Consider the following 19,462-nt stretch of genomic DNA (forward strand, 5'->3'; position numbering starts at 1 on the left):
ATGTAGTTTACAAATCTATAGAGTTTTCTGAAACCAGTTCCTAGGCTTTTTGTAGGAGTACCACTTTAAAGCACTAGAAGTGAGCCCTATACATTCTTACTTGATGTAGGAACATAGGGGTGCAAGGGAGTTGCCAACAGTACTTACCAGGCAACAGAATGCCCAGACGCCTTTAGCTAGAAAATACACAGAACTCTCAAATGCATAAACTGTTATTTTATCAAGAGCAAGCTATAGATACAAATAGCAATTATGATTTAAACAAATTTACATAATACTGTATTTTGTCAACCATTGTATAAAGTTTAGAAATTGAAAGCCTCTTTGTGCACATTTGGTGCTTGGAATGTGTAGGTGTCCTTAGTAGCTTCTGGTTCCAGTATAGCCATGTCATCCACCTCCTAAAATAAAATACAAAACATGAAAAGTAGGTTCAAAAGTAGCCATGTTAAGACAGAAGCATGCATTTTTGGACCTGCAAGGAAATTTTAATATACAGTGGTACCTTGGTTTAAGAGCTCTCCGTTTTTCCAAAATTGTGACTTGGTTTAAGAGTATTGTTTTGATTTAAGAGCTCCATGTATTGGGTGGGAGAGTAGGAGAGGGGCATGGTCTGCTTTGTGGGGTCTACAGCCCTGTACTCTGACCCAGGGAGTCTCCCTCACCTTCCAAATCATAGCAGATCCACTTCAGGCTGGGGCTTGCATCAGGGACAGGACTGTGGAGGTAATCTCTCCATAGCTGTAACCCCTCTCTCCCTGCAGTTTCTATCAGTCCTGATTGAACACACACCCCTTTCCCATTGCAGTCAAGTGACCACACAGACCTCTGACAGCAGCCCTGCTTCTCTCTTCTACCCTGTTGTACTACGCTACTGCATTATGGGGATCTGCAGTTCCATCCTGTATCTACAAACTGCTGCTGTGTTTTAAAGTTCATGCAATTACTAACACCACATGCTGATCGCTATATTGTACAGTAACTTAATATCACATATTCAGCTGTTTCATTGTTTGTTTCATCTGTTCTGCATGTTATTTAGAATATAACAATTATTTTTGGGGTGTGGAACCAATTGACTGCGTATCAGTGATTTCATATGGGAAAAATTTGCTTTGGTTTAAGAGTAAGGATTACAAGCACGGTCCCAAAACGAATTATGCTCGTAATCCAAGGCATCACTGTATATAAATCACACAGATGACATTTGCAAAATGCAGATTTAGAAAACCTACGGACCTCTACCTGAACATCTAAAGGGTCACTGGTTTGTTTACGACTAATAAAATTGGGCCTAAATCCCATCAGCACTATTAGCTCCCCCATTATCTGCCCCAGAACAAAGCCTACAAATCATGTCTGTATGAAAGTCACTCCTAGCACCATCTTCCTGTTGTGTTTGCTAACAATTCAGTACGAAAATGCTATCCTTATAGGCCATATTCAGTGTTCTCACTGCAAACCAAAATGTATGAGTTACTAAATTTCAGATGTGGATTTTGGCTTCACAATCTGAATTACAATTTACTAAGTGAACATAATGGAGTGCAAAAAAATAAATAAATACAATAGGACACAATGAAAAGATGCGACAGACCATACCTCGCCTGAGAAGTATTTCTCTATGAGTGCCAAAGCAGCATTATAAACCATGTGGTTGTCATGTGTCTGTAGAGCTTCAATCTTTTCCAGTCCTCCCAACTCCTCTACAACAAGACATAGTTTTTCCAACTCACCCAGTTTTTCAGCAGCCTGAAAGATATAGCAAATAATTTGTTGGCATAAGCAATGAACATGCTGCACTAGTTTACACATGTCTCAGGGGCTCTCATTAAAGTTACACACAAAAGGTCTGATACATTGAATAAGAGGCATTCCAAGTTTCATCTAGCTCCAGAAGATATAGCAAGGGTTATACACAAATCCATTAGAGTGAAACTTAGAATAGAATATGTTGGGAAACTCGAAAGCTCTTTTAAAAAGGCATAATTAAAGCCCCTATTACATGGGGCGATGTTGAGGAACAAACAAGCGCTGTCAGCGCTCACTTGCTCAACGTTCCCTGTGTTATAACATGCGTCGGCAGTGAGTGGTTGAGAGTCGGGGGCCTCTAGATCGTCCAGGCAGCCCATAGAAGATAGCAGTGGTCTGCTGTCACCACTACTACTTCATGGCCCCCTGACGAAGTGTGTTCTGAAACGTGCGTTGGGTTTTACAGTGAGCCACTCTCCACTTGGTTAAGTATATCATTATGTGTTATTTTTTGTGTTTTGCACTTGCCTTGATTTGTGTGCAGCCTGTATAATAGGTGTACATTTTTTGCACATCCCTCTCTGTGAGGATCTTCCTGTGGCAATAGCATTAGGGATTAGTGCAATTTACGTTATACTATTTTGGCAACTGCGGGTTTTGTGCAATTCACAGGCATTTTGACAGTGCATTCTAAGTGGTTTTATTTATATATGGCTGCTAGTTTATCATTATATTGTCTGTTTATTCCAATTTGTTTGCTAATGAAGTTTGATCATTTTTTTTTTTTGGAGGGGTATATATATTTTTTGTGTGTATATTAATTGATTTGGTACCTCTTTTTTCCCCTCCAATTCTTTGGGTGTGTATGCATGGAGCAATGGCAGCAGATTGTTGCTATATTAGTCATTGTCTTTCAACATGTTAAAAGACAAACAGCAAGGTCAGTCGACATTGTTCATGACGGCTTATCGTTGTCTATCACACAAGACGATTATCTTTTGTAATGGCAGATAATCGTTTCGTGTAAAAGGGCCTTAAGAGTGGGGCAGCCTGGCAACTACCCTTAATTCCACAGTCATGTTTAGTGCTGCAGTTTAAACTTACCAGAAAAATGTTGGAGATAGCATCTAAGATAACCAAGATAGTTTTGCTGTCCTTGACTGTTAGAAGGTTGAGAAGAGGCTCCAGTACTCCATTATGCACCAGCTGTACTACCTGCTCCACAGTGCCCCCACTAGTGTAGTTTGTCACTGCCCAAACAGCTTCCTTCTGTGCTTTAAAGTCACCCTGAGGCAAAAGCAACATGCACGTAGAATTGTAAATACTAGTAATGTACTATAGAAGATGTGCACTATGTGCAGAAAAACAGGATGAAGGGATAAAAACTAGCTTACCTGGTAGGGTTGTGCATAGGGCACTGATAGAAGTATTGGGAGGAGTGGGGTTATAAGGAGCTGCAGCCAAGGTCACAATCCAGTTTGGGGAATTCCTCTGGTTCAGAATCAGTTTGGCACATTGAGAAAAAATGAGGACCACAATCGGCGCTGCTCTTGTGGACGGAATCTTTATTAAGACAGCACAATACAAACTAGAACTTGTTATCCAGCTAGTGTAGTTTTCAAAGTTCAATTGATTCCTCCATCAGATAAGTGTCTGACTTTAAAAGTCATTGATGTCACTCCCTTTGCCATTAAAAAAAGGTATCAAGTACTTTAAAAGTTGGGCACAGTCTTAATGTTGCTGTCTTAATAAAGATTCCGTCCACAAGATCAGCGCTGATCGTGTTCCTCCTTTTTCTCCATGTGCCAAACTTTGTAATGTACACATTACACAGTTTAAATTTTCCATTTTAAAAATAATCCTGAAGTATTGCCATTTTCACATCCAGGCCACTAAACTTACTGGGCTGTTCTAGAGAAAACTTCTCTCCAGTCTTAGCATCACAGGCAGATTTATGGTACAGTGAAGAAGAAACAGGTAAGTTGAGATCAGGCCATTAACGATAGCTGATAGTCACAGCCTCCCTGCCCAGGTCATGCCTACAAAACTCCCCCATACAAGAGACTGAATCCCCTGCCATATCTATGTAGCTGATTAAATCATTGACAACACACGCACAAACATGTTTCAGTATTTGGCTCTTATCAGTTCAAAATAAATAAAGTCTTGGTGACACATTCCCTTTAATCTTGGAATAGGGAGTGGAAGCAGGAGAGAAAAGAGGTCTAGCACAGCATCACCTTTACCTTATTGAGAAGTTCCACTAGTGGTGGTAGGAGGCCACAAGTAATAAGTTGTTGAATCTGTGGAGCTGGGCCTGCTGCAATATTACTAAGCGCCCATGCAGCTTCCCTCTGAACACTTGGCTTTGGATGCCGAAGGAGATGAGGCAGGATAGACAGGACTCCAGCATCTATGGCCACTTGAGTCTGTTTATCTGTTCCAGTGACTATGTTCCCAACAGTACGTAGTGCTGGTGTCTAAAAAAAAAAAAAAAAAAAAAAGATTAGGAATAAGATTATTTTATCTGCATTTGGCACTAAAATATTTCCCCTCGCTCGCTATGTGCATAGCAAGGAATGGAGGCCAAATTTTAGTTCTGGTACATAAGGTTTAGGGAAAAAAAAAAAAAACTGGGCTGGCTGAGCCACAATCCTGTGTTGTGGCTTTAGTCATTTATATAGCTTAGCTAATAAGCATTTGCGGATGTAGTGTTGTTCCATGATTCACTCACCAGAATGCTGAGCTCTTGGTTTAACATTAACTGTACCAGTCTGTCCACAGCCCCAGTTTTAACCACCACATCAATTCTATCATTGGCACCATCCGTGAGATAGGACATAGCCCAACATGTATCTGACAAGATGTCCTTGTCCTCATGGTGTAGGAGCTGTGTCAGAGTTGGCAGGATCTGAAGAACAGCTTGCATAGGTGGATATGGGTTTTTGTTTCGACATAGGTTGGACAGGGTCCATGTAATGTTTCGGAGAAAACCAATCTAGAGATTAAAAAGGAAAAAAAAAAAAAAAAAAAAAAAAAAAAAGACAGGGGGGAGGAAGGGTTAAGTAGGCAATAGACAAGAGCAAAAAGGTGTCAGGCTTTATGTAACTGAAACAAACAGAAACCTTCCCGACAATGTCTGGTAATCCCCATTGTGATGTCTTCCCTATATAAATTTAGAACATACATTTAACACAAGGATATGGGGGGGGGGGGGGGGAGAGAATGTACCGGAGTCTGTGGCGTAACCAAGGCTAGAAGTGGTGGAATCACATTACAGTTGATCAGTGCATCTCGGTACATTGGACCATCACCTAGGGGGGGAAAGAAAAAAAAAATTCAATGATACATTTTTAGCTATAGAGTGTAGAATGGGACCCTTTTCCATGAAGAGATTGTGTCTAAACTGAGTAGTCCAATTAAATGGGACTTGAATTTGAATGAATGGGAACTGGGAGCCTTCCAGGTTTAAGTTATTAGCTAGGTTCTAGTAGCTACAATTCAGTTTTCTTTAGAGGGAACCAATCAGCACATTTGTTCTGATTGGGCTTCCAGAACAGCTGCAAGCACCCAGCAGCAAGCCCTCCAGAGGTGTCAGTGGATCCGGGCTCAGTAGGCTTCATGTGCAACTGCTAACGGCCTCCTTCTTCCCTATCAATCACCCCGCAGAGCGTGCTGACCAGACAGAGCTATGACTAGTCTCTAGTCACAGCCCACATGACTAGTTCACGGATCTCCCCCTGCCTCACTTGTGGTATTAAAATGCATTACCACACGGAGCCCAAATCCCCCTCCACCACCGGAGAGCTGGCTGCCAGGTATGTGCAGGCATTCTGAGAGCCCAATGAGCACAAATGTGCTGATTGGTTCCATTTAAATGGAGCCAAACAAGTTAAAATTCTAATGTTGTGTTATGTTCCCAAAATGCACAGGGCACCAAGGATGAAAGTAATTTTCTTACCTTTATCGTCAGTTTTTGGGAAATCGTAACTTCATTCAATATGAAAATGAGGTGCTTAGGTAGTACTACCCCTCCCAGTGCACCAATCTGCCCCACCCCTCCTAATGAATATTCATTTGGTGCTCTGCAGTGATGAACGCCATAGTGATATCACCACAGTACTGCCCCAATAGTCATTAGAAGGGGTGGGTCGGATCAGTGCACTAACCTACTGTTTCCCTTTAGATAACTTTTTAGCATATTACTGCACATTGAGAAGATAAGTCATGTATGCACTACAATGATGGGTATCCGTTTGTACAGGCCATTTCACTAGATGCTCCTGATAAGCAGGGCCGGATTAAAGAGAGGGCACCTGGGGCACGTGCCCAGGGGCCTCCACCACTTGGGGGCCCCCACCAGCCTAAACCCGGAAGCAGGGTTCCGGGTTCAGGCTGGTGGATCTATAACAACCCCCAGCAGAGCCCAAGCGGTGGGGGTGCGTGGGGGCCATGGGGCTGGAGTTGATCACAGCACCCCACATCCATGCTGTGCCACACAGGAAAGCCCCAGAGATCAGAGCTCCCTCACCTGCTTCTCCAGGATGTGACTGAACTAGTCCCTCCAAAAGAAACCTGCTGTAATGCTTTTGAAGGGATGAGTTCAGCCACATCCAGGAGAATCAGGTGCAGGAGCTCTGATCTCTGGGACTCTCCTGTGTGGCAGGACGGCACACAGTCTCCTGCGGGTCGCGCGATGATGTAATTTCATTGTGCCCCGCCTGAAGGAGAAGACCTGCACATTCCACTAGGGACTGCAGGAAGATGAAGAGGCCAGGCAACATCAGAACACAGGACAGGTGAGTGGGACTTAATATTTTTTAATTAGCACAGACCAGGGGCATTTATTTGGGGGTCCCCTGGAGGGAAGGGGGTAACTACAATACTAGGGGCATTCTCGAAGGGGGGGGGGTTAACTACAGTACTAGGGGCATTCTGGGAGTGGTTACCTACAAAACTAGAGGGCGTCCTGGCAGGAGAGGGGTTAGCTAAAATACTAGGGGGAATCCTGGCAATTGAAAGGTTAACTACAGTACTAGGGGCATCCAGACAGTGGAGTGGGATAACACCCCCCTCCCAGGATGCCCCTAGTATTGTAGTTAACCCCTCCACTGCCAGAATGCCCCCTAGTATTGTAGTTAACCTGTGTCCTGCCAGGATGCCTCTAGTCTTGTAGTTAACCCCTACATGGGCATCCTGGCAGTAGAGGCATTAACTACACTAGTAGGGGCATTATTACTATATGGAGGACACAGCAGGGACATTATTACCATATGGAGGACACAGCGGGGACATTATTACCATATGGAGGACACAGCAGGGACATTATTACCATACGGAGGACACAGCGGGGACATTACTACTATATGGGGGCACAGCAGGGACATTACTATATGGAGGGCACAGCAGGGGACATTATTACTATATGGGGCACTGCACTGACATAATTATTTAGGGACACAGCATGGGACATTATTATTTGGGGACACAATACAGGGGATAACTAACATACCCGTCATCTGAAATCTCTAGGCCTGACATCTTCCTCAAGTGACCATCACATGCACAACAGAGGAGGATGCTGAGCCTTACAGCCAGGAGTGAAGAGGGGTACATGCCAAGTCCCCAACAGTAAGCAGCCATCTGTATAGTTTATTTTCGGAGGGGAAAAAATGGGGGGCCCCAAACAAAATTGTCACCTAGGGCCTCCACCAACCTTAATCCGGCCCTGCTGATAAGTCTATGCAAAGTGCTGCATAATCAGTTGATGCATATATTTTTATCATTATTCCTTTGAAGATTTCAGTAGTAATCTTTGTCCGAGTCTTACCAGCAATGTTTCCTAATGCCCATACTGCTTGTTCGCTGATCTGCATGTGTGGGGAGGATACCAGAGATATGAAAGCAGGAATGGCTCCTCCATCAACCACAGCTTTCGTCTGTTCAGAGGTGCCAGAAGCAATATTTGTAAGTGCCCAAGCGGCTTCAAACTGCAGAGTGCTGTTATCATTGTAGCTCAAAAAATCCACCAGCTTTGGTATTAGTCCAGCTTCAATTATGTCATTTAGTGGAGGATTCCTTTCCCGAGACAGCATTTTCCTGCAAGAGTAAATTTTGACCATAACACCTGATAATTCCACCACCATATCTCAGCTTTTCTACAATGGGAATTTTCTGATAGATAGATTAGATAGATATTTTTTTTATTTTATTTTATTTTTTTATTTCTTTTAAGACACATTGACCCAGACTAAAGCAATAGCCCTCAGATTCCAGTGCATTTTGTATAAAGTAAGTGTTTTGGTGCAAGTTGTCTCTTTACCAGCACTCAATGATGGTTCGTGATCAGTCCCACATGCCCTATATAACTAACGTGTCCCCCAGACATTTTGCATGTTTTTTTTGTTTTGGGTTTTTTTTTTGTTTTTGGGGGGGGGGGGGGGGGGGGGAGGGACCTGGAAAAAACAAACAAAACAAAAAAAATGTCTTGTCGGTATTGCTTTCATTAAACCCACCCCACTCCCCTTTGACTCCCAGCCAACATCTGGCCACAACATTCACGCCAAAAAAAATGCCATTCCTGTTTTTTTTTTTTGTTTTTTTTAACAGCCCAAGTCTGAGTCCTCCCTGACAGTCTTAGAGGGGCCAGTTACTGTGAGCAAGTATTCTAAGGAAAACTCATTTTCCCATGCAAAAAAAAAAAAAAAGGGTTTACTGTCAGTTGGGACAATACGTGGGCTATTGAGTTTTTGGTTACCTTGCAGATTGTGTGCACTTCAGTTCAAGATCTGGGTTTTCAGAATTAATTCCCTCCACTATTTCATCTAGGGAAAGAGAGGGCACCTTAAAAAAAAAAAAAAAAAAAAAAAAAGTTGTGACATATCTGATGCAGATATTCTTAAAGGGAAAATATTAAACAAAAAAAAAAAAAAAAGAAGTCCCTTACAGGCATTCCACGTCTGTTCTTTGCGGAACGTGTGAATGCAGCCTTAATCTACAACTCTGAGATTACCATTTCTAGGTTGCAGTTTAGAAAAATAAAAGGTTAACATCACCTGCTGACATTTCTGTTCCGGGGAGAGGGCCTCATCTTCTGGAAATGAAGTAACATTCCTTCTCTTAAGGATCTGTTCATCTTTCTTTGCTTTTCTGAGCTCCACGCTAACTTCTACTCGACGTCGTCTTAGTTCCTACAATGATTTAAAAGTGTGTTCTGTAAAAAGGTGTATATAAATATAGATTTTTGTAAACTGTAGACAGTCTTCACTGGGGAGTGTGGACAGGTACGTATAAATCTTTATTATGTTCTATACACGCAAGAATACCCTGGCAAGGGCTGCATGGATATTGTCTGTGCTTCCTGATAAAGTGTTAATCGCCTACCCAACACATCGGGCCATGTAATATGGCAGAAACAGATCTTGGTGCGACTTAGGGCCCTATTCCACCGGACGATTATTGTTTGCATAATCGTTAATGATTAACGATCTCAAACGAAAGACCTGAAACCGTTCACTCATTTCCATGGAACGATAATAGTTACTTTTTTTCGCTATTGCTTTCGTATTTATTGCGAATGACCGAACAATGTCTTATTCAATGCGAACGATTTGCGAACGAGCAACAATAAAAATAGTTCCAGGTCTTATAAAGCGATCCAACTATTTCTCGTTCGGTCGTTAACGGCATTTCAACCGAACGATCATCGTTTAGATTAACGATTTAACGATAATTGTCCGGTGGAATAGGGCCCTTATGGTGGTTTTACACGGAAGATTTATCGTTCGAATTTTGCACAAATTTGCATTAGGGCCCTATTCCACCGGACAATTATCGTTCAGATTATCGTTAAATCGTTCGAATCTAAACGATAATCGTTCGGTTGAAATGCAAACGATTTAACGATAATTGTCCGGTGGAATAGGGCCCTAATAGAAATTTGTGCAAAATTCGAACGATAAATCGTTCCGTGTAAAACCACCATAAGGGCCCTATTCCACCAGACGATTACCGTTCAGATTATCGTTAAATCATTCGAATCTAACCGATAATCGTTCGGTTGAAATGCAGTTAACGATTAACGACCGAAAGAGAAATCGTTGATTGCTTTATAGGACCTGCACCTATTTTTATCGTTGCTAGTTCGCAAATCGTTCGCATTGAATAAGACATTGTTCGTTCGTAATAGATACGAACGCAATAGCGAATAAATAGCGAAGAAAAAAAAACTATGCAAACGATAATCGTCCGGTGGAATAGGGCCCTTATGGTGGTTTTACACGGAACGATTTATCGTTCGAATGCGAACGATAATCGTACGTGTAAACACAGCGAACGATGAAGCGACGAGCGAGAAATCGTTCATTTTGATCTTTCAACAACTTCTCAAATCATCGTTGATCGTTCGCAAAAAATTAGATCGTTCCATGTAAACAGTCTTTCAACGATTTCACCTATGTATGAGATAGGCTTAAGCGATCGCAAAACGATTTTTCCGAACGATGTATCGTTCAGTCTAAATGCTGATCGTTATTAAAAAAAAAAAAAAAAAAAAAAAAGGTTCATTCAAAATCATTAATCGGGGGAGTTATCGCTCCGTGTAAAACCACCATTAGAGTCCTATTAGATGGCACAATGTGTCAGGTCAGCACTCACTTGCTCCTTGTTCAATGCTCACTGTCTGTGCTATTACGCACAGACATTGAGCGGAGAGGAGTGGGTGGGCTGCAGGGAGCTGCCTCACGATCTTTAGATCTTCCGGGTAGCCTACAGAAGTCAGCGGCGGTCTGCTGCCTCTGTTCCTATTACACAGCGACAGCAAGCAGACCATCGTGATTATAGGTCAGGTTTTTAATCAACTATCAGCCAACAAGAGTCCAGAACATCTGATAATAGATTGGGGTAATAGGGCCCGTAGGCCTCATACCCTTTACAAACCCAGTGAAAGGGCGTCTAAAACCTCTAACGAAATGTATAGGAAAGAACTGCGAGACACTTTTCGGACAGAATTCTGGCACACATTAGTATCTTTTACCCACTGTGAAAAAAACATAGCAAAACATGAGTTAACAGTCTTTCTGTGTTATACCTGATCTGGTCATGCTGATCACACTCCCTTTTGCATGTAAACAAAAAAAAGTTCAAGCATGGGAACACAAAGGTCGGGAACACAAAATTCCCACATTGTATGAGGGCATAGCCTCTTGCCATGGCTCCTGCCTATCGTGAATGGTGTTGGAGAGCTGACCAAATTTGTCTTTTTGCATAGTCTCTACTTGCACCAGTAACCATGCAGTAGTGGTGGTAATATGTACTTGTCACAGTACTGCATTATTTCAGTAAAAACACTACCCAACCACAGTATTGCAGTAAATCTGCAATATGTGTGAACACCGCTTTAGGCAAAGTTCACACAGCGACAGGGTACGACAAAGGACAAACAGTGCCCTGCATGCTTAGTTGACTCTTCGTGTCTGTTGGGTATCTTGCTTGCATCTGTCATTTTACAGGATAGTAATAGGACAGAGTAATGCTGCATGCAGCTTTTTATCCAGTAATTATGAGCAGACTCTGCAAACTGACTCAGACAGTGTAAACTACAGTAGGCTTCACCAGTGATTGTTCTAATCATCTAATACATGTGGTTTTGTTCGCATTCCCACATTGCAGTCACCAAGTGACCTCAATCCATGCTCCATGCAGTCAGAGCCATGCAGAGTTGCAGGGTTCGATTTATTTCTTTTACAACATGTAATGTCACTCCTAACCAGAGTACAGGAGTTACAACACCTTCATTACTTCAATATCTAAACTGCAATACCACACACAAACTGAGGTAAAAAGGGGCAAAAAAGCTTTGTTTTTCTAATCCTGTACAACAGTGGAAGACTTTTTGCAGCTTCTTAATAAACTTGGTACATCTTTGACCATTAATGCACTACAGGGTGGCATAGATTTTTGCCATCACAGAAGAAAGTTATATATGTATGATTTTTTTTTTCCTCAGTAGCAGAAGATATATACTTACTGCTGTGTCCTTGCCCTTGTTCTTGAATTTTTTCATACGATCATCCGCTTCATTTGCAGGTGGCATTTTTTTCAACACTTAACTGTGCTATAAAGAAAGCATGTACATCACAATCACTAACAAAGACAACTCTTGTAGCAGGTTCTAGAACTTCCAAATATTAATTCCCCCTAAATAGGTAGACCACCGATCACATGGTTACCAGATAATATTGCTAGTATTATCAGTAGCGGACCACAATAGGTCCATTTCGGGCGGTAGCCCGGGGCCCAGAGCTCCTGGGGAGCCCATGGCCACCCAAAAAAGACATACTTTTAGTGGTGTAATGTCTCCTGTCTCCTGGCCACAGTTCTGCCATGATTTGCAAAAAATCTCAGCTTTTTTTTTACAGCAATTTTGCACAATTCAGGGCGTCATGACATTATCTATCCTGTACTATGAACACCACACTAGTGCTGCTATAGTTACTGTGGGTTGGGGGGCCCAAGCTTGGTGAACAGCCCAGGGCCTATGGTAAAGTTAATCCACCCCTGAGTATTATAAATATGTATCTAGTCTGCCTAGCAAGTTCAGTGCACAAGCCTTTTTCAGGTGAAAGTGGCCTTGCCAACCCAATGACCATGGTTTTCACTTAATTCATAATGTGGATGCAGCGCCTTCAGCCCTGTTTACAGACCATAATATGCAGCTGTAATTTGAGGCAAAAGATACAGCCAAGTTGTTATTATAATAGACCCTATTGAACTTAAGAAAATGGTCAGCAGTTCATGCATTGTATAGTACAATGTCTGTCATTAGGACCTTCTAAATTACGGACACTCGTCATTTACCACCTGCTTTCACAAAATAGGATGACCCTAGTTTTATGAACACTCGGGTCTGTTTAACATGAAAAGCTCAACATGGTTGTTAGGTTGGGTTCAAACCGCAGTTTTGCAATCCATTTAACATATATATATATGTTTTGTGGAGAAATCAGAAGCAAAAACGGATGCAGTTTTGTGTCATCCGTTTGGACCCGGTTTTTCCGTTAACTCCATTATTAAGGATGCTTTTTTTTTTAATTATTATTATTACGTTTTTCTGTTTCTTAAAAGTAACCAATCAAAAACAAATCAGTTGAACGGATTGCAAAAACACAAACCTGTACAAAAAAAGCTTGTCTGGCACCTGCTGGAAATAGAATGTGTGGTTTATGCCTGCACTAGGAACAGCACTAAGGGTACAAACACACACAGCAGATACGCAGCAGATTTGATACAGTTATTTAGATCTAATCTGCTGCGTATCTGCTGCGTATCGCAGCAGTAAATGCGCAGCGTATAAGCAGTGTGTGTTTGTACCCTAAAAGTGTTTCTTAAGTTGTACTAGTCTCAAGATTTTGTCATTCCTTTTAAAGTTTATAAAAACTCACCATGTAGTAACACATGAATGACAAGTATTGCAAAAACTAACATCTCATATACACAATGTAAAATAAGTTACTTGATGTGGTTTGCACTTCATTTAGGCCATAGGTAGTATATGCACAGACAGCATAGCCAGGTATCTAGTAGCAATGTAGATTTGTCTTATTTATTTGTAGAAGAGAGAAATGTAGCATTCACATTCCTCTATAGTGTAATGAAAGATACAGGAGCACATAAAGACATATAGAAGGAGCCTCAGATTATTATATCATCCAGAACTTCTAGTGTGACACACCTTACCTACACAGCACACCAGAACTTTGACCAGCAAAACAAAAAAAAAAGTACACCTAGGCACACCTACTAAGGCATGTGTCTTATAAAACTAAGAAGGGTGTGGTTATAACATGATGAGAACACATCACCTGCCAAAGAACTTCGGCCATTATTTCATGCAGTGTATAAAGTTTGTTAGGCTCAAACTGCATTTTTGTGTATATTTCACTGTTTCCATTTAAACATATAAAATAATTATATATATATATTTTTTTTTCGCTGCATAAAAAAGCGTGTTCAACCTTGTATTTTTGTATCCAGTAAAAAAAATAATAGACCCAATGGAAAACGGATCCTGCTCTATGGCATAAAATGTGTATGTTAAATGTACACAAAAACTTAGCGTGAACCTAACTTAATGGTGCATTTACACAGGCAGATTTATCTGACAGATTTTTGAAGCCAAAGCCAGAAACAGACATTAAACTGGGAACGGGTCATAAAGGAAAGACTGAGATTTCTCCCCTTTTCAAATCCATTCCTGGCTTTGGCTTCCAAAATCTGTCATATAAATCTGCCTGTGTAAACGCACCATTAGGCGTGGTCCACACTGCATCAGAGGTGGATTAACTTTACCATAGGCCCCCGGCTGTTCACTAAGTTTGCCCCCCCCCCCCAATCCATTGTAACTATGGCAGCATTAGCGTGGTGTTCATAGTACAGGATAGATAACGTCATGATGCCCTGATTTGTGCAAAATCGAAGTAAAAACGCAGCGATTATTTGCAAACCATGGCAGAATTGTAGCCAGGAGACAATACACTACTGAAAGTATGTTTGGGTGGCTATGGGCCCCCCAGGAGCTTTGGGCCCCAGGCTACTGCCCGAAACGTACCTGTTATAATCCGCTTCTGGGTTCCATCCATTTCAAATTACATGAGTCAAAAACCCAGTTAAAGTAAATGGGGTCTGTTGGTGCAATTCATGTCCACTGGGGCAGCAGTTTGTTTAGCTCCATTTGTTAGTACCAAATAGAGCGTCTGATGCAGTGCAGACCTAGCCTGACGGTATGTGCACACTACGGAATACGCAGAGATTTCTTCTTTGGGCAGATGGCAGAATTCGCTGGAGAATATCATTGAGTCTATGGATTAAGAGGAAATTCAAGTGGAGGCCGCAAGGCGGAATCCGCTTGAAGTCTCCGTGTGTATTCCATAGTGTGCACATACCCTTATTCTAGGACTCCACAAGGGTTTATTTACATGTTGCATTAGAGAGACGTTTTTGCCATCAATTTTAAAAATCTCGGCAATAAAATGGGTGAATAAACCCTGAGGCTTTTTCTATTTTCTTTTCTATATGCTGTATGCAAAAAATGTTGTCAACCATGTTTTAAAGTGTCACTGTCGTTTCATTTTTTTGCAGAAATCAATAGTCCAGGCAATTTAAAAAAAAACTTTGTAATTGGGTTTATTAGGCAAATATGCCATTATCTGCATTCAAAAAGACTTTTCCCAGGTCTCCCCCTCCTCTCCTCTCTTTCATCCACTGCTCATTATCAGGAAATCTCGACTCTTTTACATTAGTCGGGCTCTGTCTGTTCTATGGAGAAGGGAGATTAGTTGGCAGCAGAGAGCAGAGAACAAAGGATTACACAGTGGGAGTATTGATTTCTGCAAAAAAAATTTAAACAACAGTAACACTTTAGGTATCCAGAAAAAAATGTACACATTGCAATCTATTTATCATTATATGGGATGGGAAACGGATCCTGCTGTATGGCATAAGGCAGCATCTTTTTAACGTGCACATTTTATTCTTTTCAACAGTATTAGGCTATGTTCCCACACAGTATTTTTGCACAGTATTTTGGTCAGTATTTTGTAACCAAAACCAGGAATGGATTAAAAACACACCCTGTTAAGGATGGCTGCCATTTAGGACACAGAGCAAAAGTGGCGGAATTCTTCAGCGCGGAGAGAGGAGCCGCGTGAGCCTCCCATAGAGTGCCGATTCTGCCGCATTTGCTCTGTGTGCACGAAGCCTTAAAGGGAACCTTACAGGTCTCTACCAGGTAGAACTGCAGACGGGTGTGGCAATTCAGCTTGCAAGGAAAATGCTACAAGCATTTTGAGGAAAAATGCAATTTTATAACTTTGCAAATGGCCATCAGCAAAGACAAAAGCATCACTTGTTTTACCTCCCTATCACCTATCTGCCAGAGTCTGCACTTCTGTACCTGGTACAGACCTGACAGATTCCGACTGAGCCAATTTTCGTTTTTGCGTTTTTTTTTTTTTTTTTTCTTGTGTTTAAAAGGCCATAGCAGTTGCATTTTTCCACCTAGAGACCCACATGAGCCCTTATTTTTTGCGTCACTAACTGTACTTCGCAATGACAGGCTGAACGTTTGCATAAAGTACACTGCAAAACCAGAAAAAAATTCAATGTGTGATATAATTAAACAAAAAAAACGCATTTTGTTTATTTGGGAGGTATTTGTTTTTATGCCATTCTCCCTGGGGTAAAACTGACTTGTTATGCATGTTCCTCAAGTCGTTACAATTAAAACGATATATAACATGTATAACTTATATATTATCTGATGGCTTGTAAAAAATTCAAACCATTGTTAACAAATATATGTTCCTTAAAATCTCTCTATTCCCAGGCTTATAGCGCTTTTATCCTTTGGTCTATGGGGCTGTGTTGGGTGTCATTTTTTGCGCCATGATGTGTTCTTTCTATCGGCACCTTGATTGCGCATATGCGACTTTTTGATTGCTTTTTATTACATTTTTTCTGAATTTGATGCGACTAAAAATGCGCAATTTTTGCGCTGACGGCGTTTACCGTACGAGATCAGGATTGTCATAAATTAATAGTTTGGGCGATTATGCACGCAGCGATAGCAAACATGTTTGTTTATTTATTTTTATTTATAACATGGGGAAAGGGGGGGTGATTCAAACTTTTATTAGGGGAGGGGGCTTTTTATTAACAACACTTTTTTTTTTTTTTTTTTTTTACACTTATACTTGAAGCCCCCCTGGGGAACTTCTAGTATATAGACTCTGATCTCTCATTGATCTATGCTGTATATAGTTATACAGCATAGATCGATGAGATAGGCACTTGATTGCTTTCAACTGCTGCAGCCGAAAACAACCAAGTGCCGAGCCGGGATCAGCGCCATTTTGGCGAAGACCCCAGCAGGTAACTGACACGAAGATCGCTCCTTTGGGACAAAGTCCCGGGGGGCGATCTCCGCCACTAGACACCAGTGACGGCTGCATACAAGTGATCAGGTGCAGCTGTCAACTTGCTTCAATGGGATTTCTCTTGCGCATTTGCTCTCTGCTTAAAGAATAAACATGTTAATTCTTTGAGTGGAGAACAGAGGCTCACAAGGATTCCCATTGAAGCAATAGGACAGGCAGAATGACAAGCAGAATCTGCAGTGCGGACTCCACTCGTAAATTCTGCCTATTTTACTCAGTGTGCAAGGGCCCTTAAACAGGTTATCCAGGCAAAATTAACTTGTCCCCTATGCACACAATAGGGGACAAGTAAGAGATTACGGGGGACTGACCTCCGTACCCGCCCCCTGCTGATCTCCTTATCAGGGCCCTGGCTTTTTTGTTAATAATACAGCCGTGGGTATGGCATGTGACCCACAGCTCTATTCATTCCTATGGAGCTGTCGGAAAGTGCTTATTCCGCTCTTTCCGGCAGCTCCATAGGAATGAATAGAGGTAAGGGTCATGTGCTGTACTGACAGCTGTATTCATAACAAACAAGCAAGGAGCCTGATATGGGGGGGGGACACAAGTGGTCGGATCCCCTGTGGTCTATTGCTTGTCCTCTATTCTGTGTATGGGAGACAAGCTAATTTTTCCTGGTCAACGTCTTTAAATGTACACAAAAATAAAGTGTGAGCTTAACGCCACATTTACACATCCGTGATATACGGTCCGTAAGCTGACAGTATATAAAAGACTGAACTCTTCAACTCTTATGGAACTCTCTGAATCATAATTTGTTATGATACAATGAGCTCCGAAACTTAAAGGGAATCTGTCAATAAGTTTATGCTGCCTTAAATGAGGGCAGCATAAACTAGTGACAGAAATGATGAACAGATCAGTGTATTACTTACATCATTCTGTTCAGCCGTTCTCCTAATTTGCAGGAGAATAAGATTCGTGCTGCACCACTCCTTCCGTCCTCCAACTGCTGACAGTTGACTGCCTATACACAGCATGGATAGATTAATGCCACTCAGCAGCTGGTGGGTGGAGTTTGCTGGTGCTTATGAATATCCAGGACTACTGAGCACACACATAATGGAGAGGACTACTTATTATCAAAATAGCTCAATTCTGGCAAGTAATATTTAAAGTGAATGTACCCTCAGGTACATTGTTTGTGTTTTTTTACATTAACGGATTAGTGCCAGCATGGGGCTTCTTTGAACCCCTGCCCGGCCCCCAGTGTGACGAAATCCCTTGCCGTGTCACAGAGGGGAGTGGAGATCGTCACACTAGAGGTCGGGGTGCTCGAGGGTGGGCCAGTGCTCCTGAAAAGACCGGCACTGTGCACAGGAATCGGGCAGCAGTTTTAAAAAAAAGGCCGTGCCAGTGGCATCCCTTAATTTAAAAAAACAGAAGCTCTTGTTATTAAGCTCTAATATATTTAGCATATATACTCTGTATTGATAATGTTATTTGTTTTAATGTTTTTCTTGTTGGCCTAAATAAATGGCCTTTGTTTTATTTGTTTAATAGAGTGGAACGCGAGGTTGCTGCCCTCTCTCTCCGGCTATATCTCCTGATCACTGCGGGTCTTAGCCTGATGACATGTCAAAAGCTATTTTTAATGACAGGTATTCTTTAAATACTACATGCAAATGTGAGTAAGCTCTGCATTTTACTATAGGCTAGACCTAGTGCGCTTACAGTTAAAAGCGGTGCTTATGTTCTGGGAAGCAGGAGGTCCTCTTCCTGAGGGATGTATGTGTATGATGATGTCACCCATGTAAAGACTGCATTCTGGGGCGTTCCAGCCTGAGTACCCCTTTAACCTATATGTTTGCAAAATAGTCAGTCACTAGTTGACGACATTGGTCTTTGGACCTGTGATAAGTAGGCTGTGGTATACACTGGTAACCTTTTCTTTGACATGTTGCATTATCATACATTCCCAGGATCACTCATTCACTAGGTAATTGGCTCATGTAATGCTGCGTTTACACGTAACGATTATCGCGCGTTAACGATCGAATTCGAACGATAATCGTACGTGTAAACGCAGCGAACGATCAAACGACGAGCGAGAAATCGTTCATTTTGATCTTTGAACATGTTCTCAATTCGTCGTTGGTCGTTCGCAAAAAATTCGCAGATTGTTCCATGTAAACAGTCTTTCAACGATTTCACCTATGTGTGAGATAGGCTTGAACGATCGCAAAACGATCGCATAGCGAATTTTCTGTACGATGTATCGTTCCGTCTAAATGATGGTCTTTTTAAAAAAAACATAGTTCATTCAAAATCGTTAATCGTGCAATCGGGCGAATTATCGCTCCGTGTAAAAGTACCATAAGTGATAATCAGCCTGTGTAAAAGGGCCTTAAAATGATCATCAGCTGCACATCTGTCTAAATGGGATATGTATTTTAATGGCCGCACAAGTGATCCAGCGATTGTTTGTGCAGCCCGGCTGTGTGATTAATTGATGTGTTATAGGATTCTTATGCTACCAGCATATGACCAAAACGTGATGGGAGCGGAACCTTCAGTTTCCTGCTATTGGCCCATAATAACTTACTATACCGATTGTACACTATTCAGATACTATATTATACTGGCTGACATCACACATAATACCATACACGGTAAGCTGCTTTCCCTTCCAATGAGTTACTACACTCCGCATGTATTACACCACTCCCAGCACCTATACAGCGAGCCCCCTGGCGAGCATGCGCAGATAGGCA

General features: G+C 41.7%; 1 protein-coding gene across 3 annotated transcripts; it reads right to left on the minus strand.

Annotated features, from left to right (window-relative positions):
• Positions 1-276: 276 nt before the first annotated feature.
• Positions 277-19,409, minus strand: KPNA7 (karyopherin subunit alpha 7). Of its 3 annotated transcripts, none has more exons than XM_069983618.1 (11): positions 19,358-19,409; positions 11,780-11,866; positions 8,808-8,942; positions 8,510-8,595; positions 7,583-7,851; positions 4,984-5,066; positions 4,487-4,750; positions 3,999-4,232; positions 2,857-3,039; positions 1,603-1,752; positions 277-401 (listed from the first exon to the last, which is right to left on the minus strand). In XM_069983618.1, exons 2-11 carry the CDS (start codon positions 11,843-11,845, stop codon positions 306-308), a joined length of 1,566 nt encoding a protein of 521 aa, XP_069839719.1. In that variant the 5' UTR covers positions 11,846-11,866; positions 19,358-19,409; the 3' UTR covers positions 277-305. The 3 variants fall into 3 exon arrangements, with proteins under 3 accessions (XP_069839719.1, XP_069839718.1, XP_069839717.1); XM_069983617.1 differs by lacking the exon at positions 19,358-19,409 and adding an exon at positions 13,489-13,513; XM_069983616.1 differs by lacking the exon at positions 19,358-19,409 and adding an exon at positions 13,194-13,266.
• Positions 19,410-19,462: the final 53 nt, after the last annotated feature.

Source organism: Dendropsophus ebraccatus, chromosome 9 (assembly GCF_027789765.1).
Source record: "Dendropsophus ebraccatus isolate aDenEbr1 chromosome 9, aDenEbr1.pat, whole genome shotgun sequence".
Lineage (NCBI taxonomy): Eukaryota > Metazoa > Chordata > Amphibia > Anura > Hylidae > Dendropsophus > Dendropsophus ebraccatus.

Bases quoted from the DNA above. Each gene is read 5' to 3' on its own strand.
- KPNA7 (XM_069983618.1), bottom strand. From the start codon at position 11,845: ATGCCACCTGCAAATGAAGCGGATGATCGTATGAAAAAATTCAAGAAC. The intron at 8,943-11,779 runs GTAAGTATATAT...AAATCATTGTAG, and splicing joins ACAAGGGCAAGGACACAGCA to GAACTAAGACGACGTCGAGT. The intron at 402-1,602 runs GTATGGTCTGTC...ATTTTATTTTAG, and splicing joins AGAAATACTTCTCAGGCGAG to GAGGTGGATGACATGGCTAT.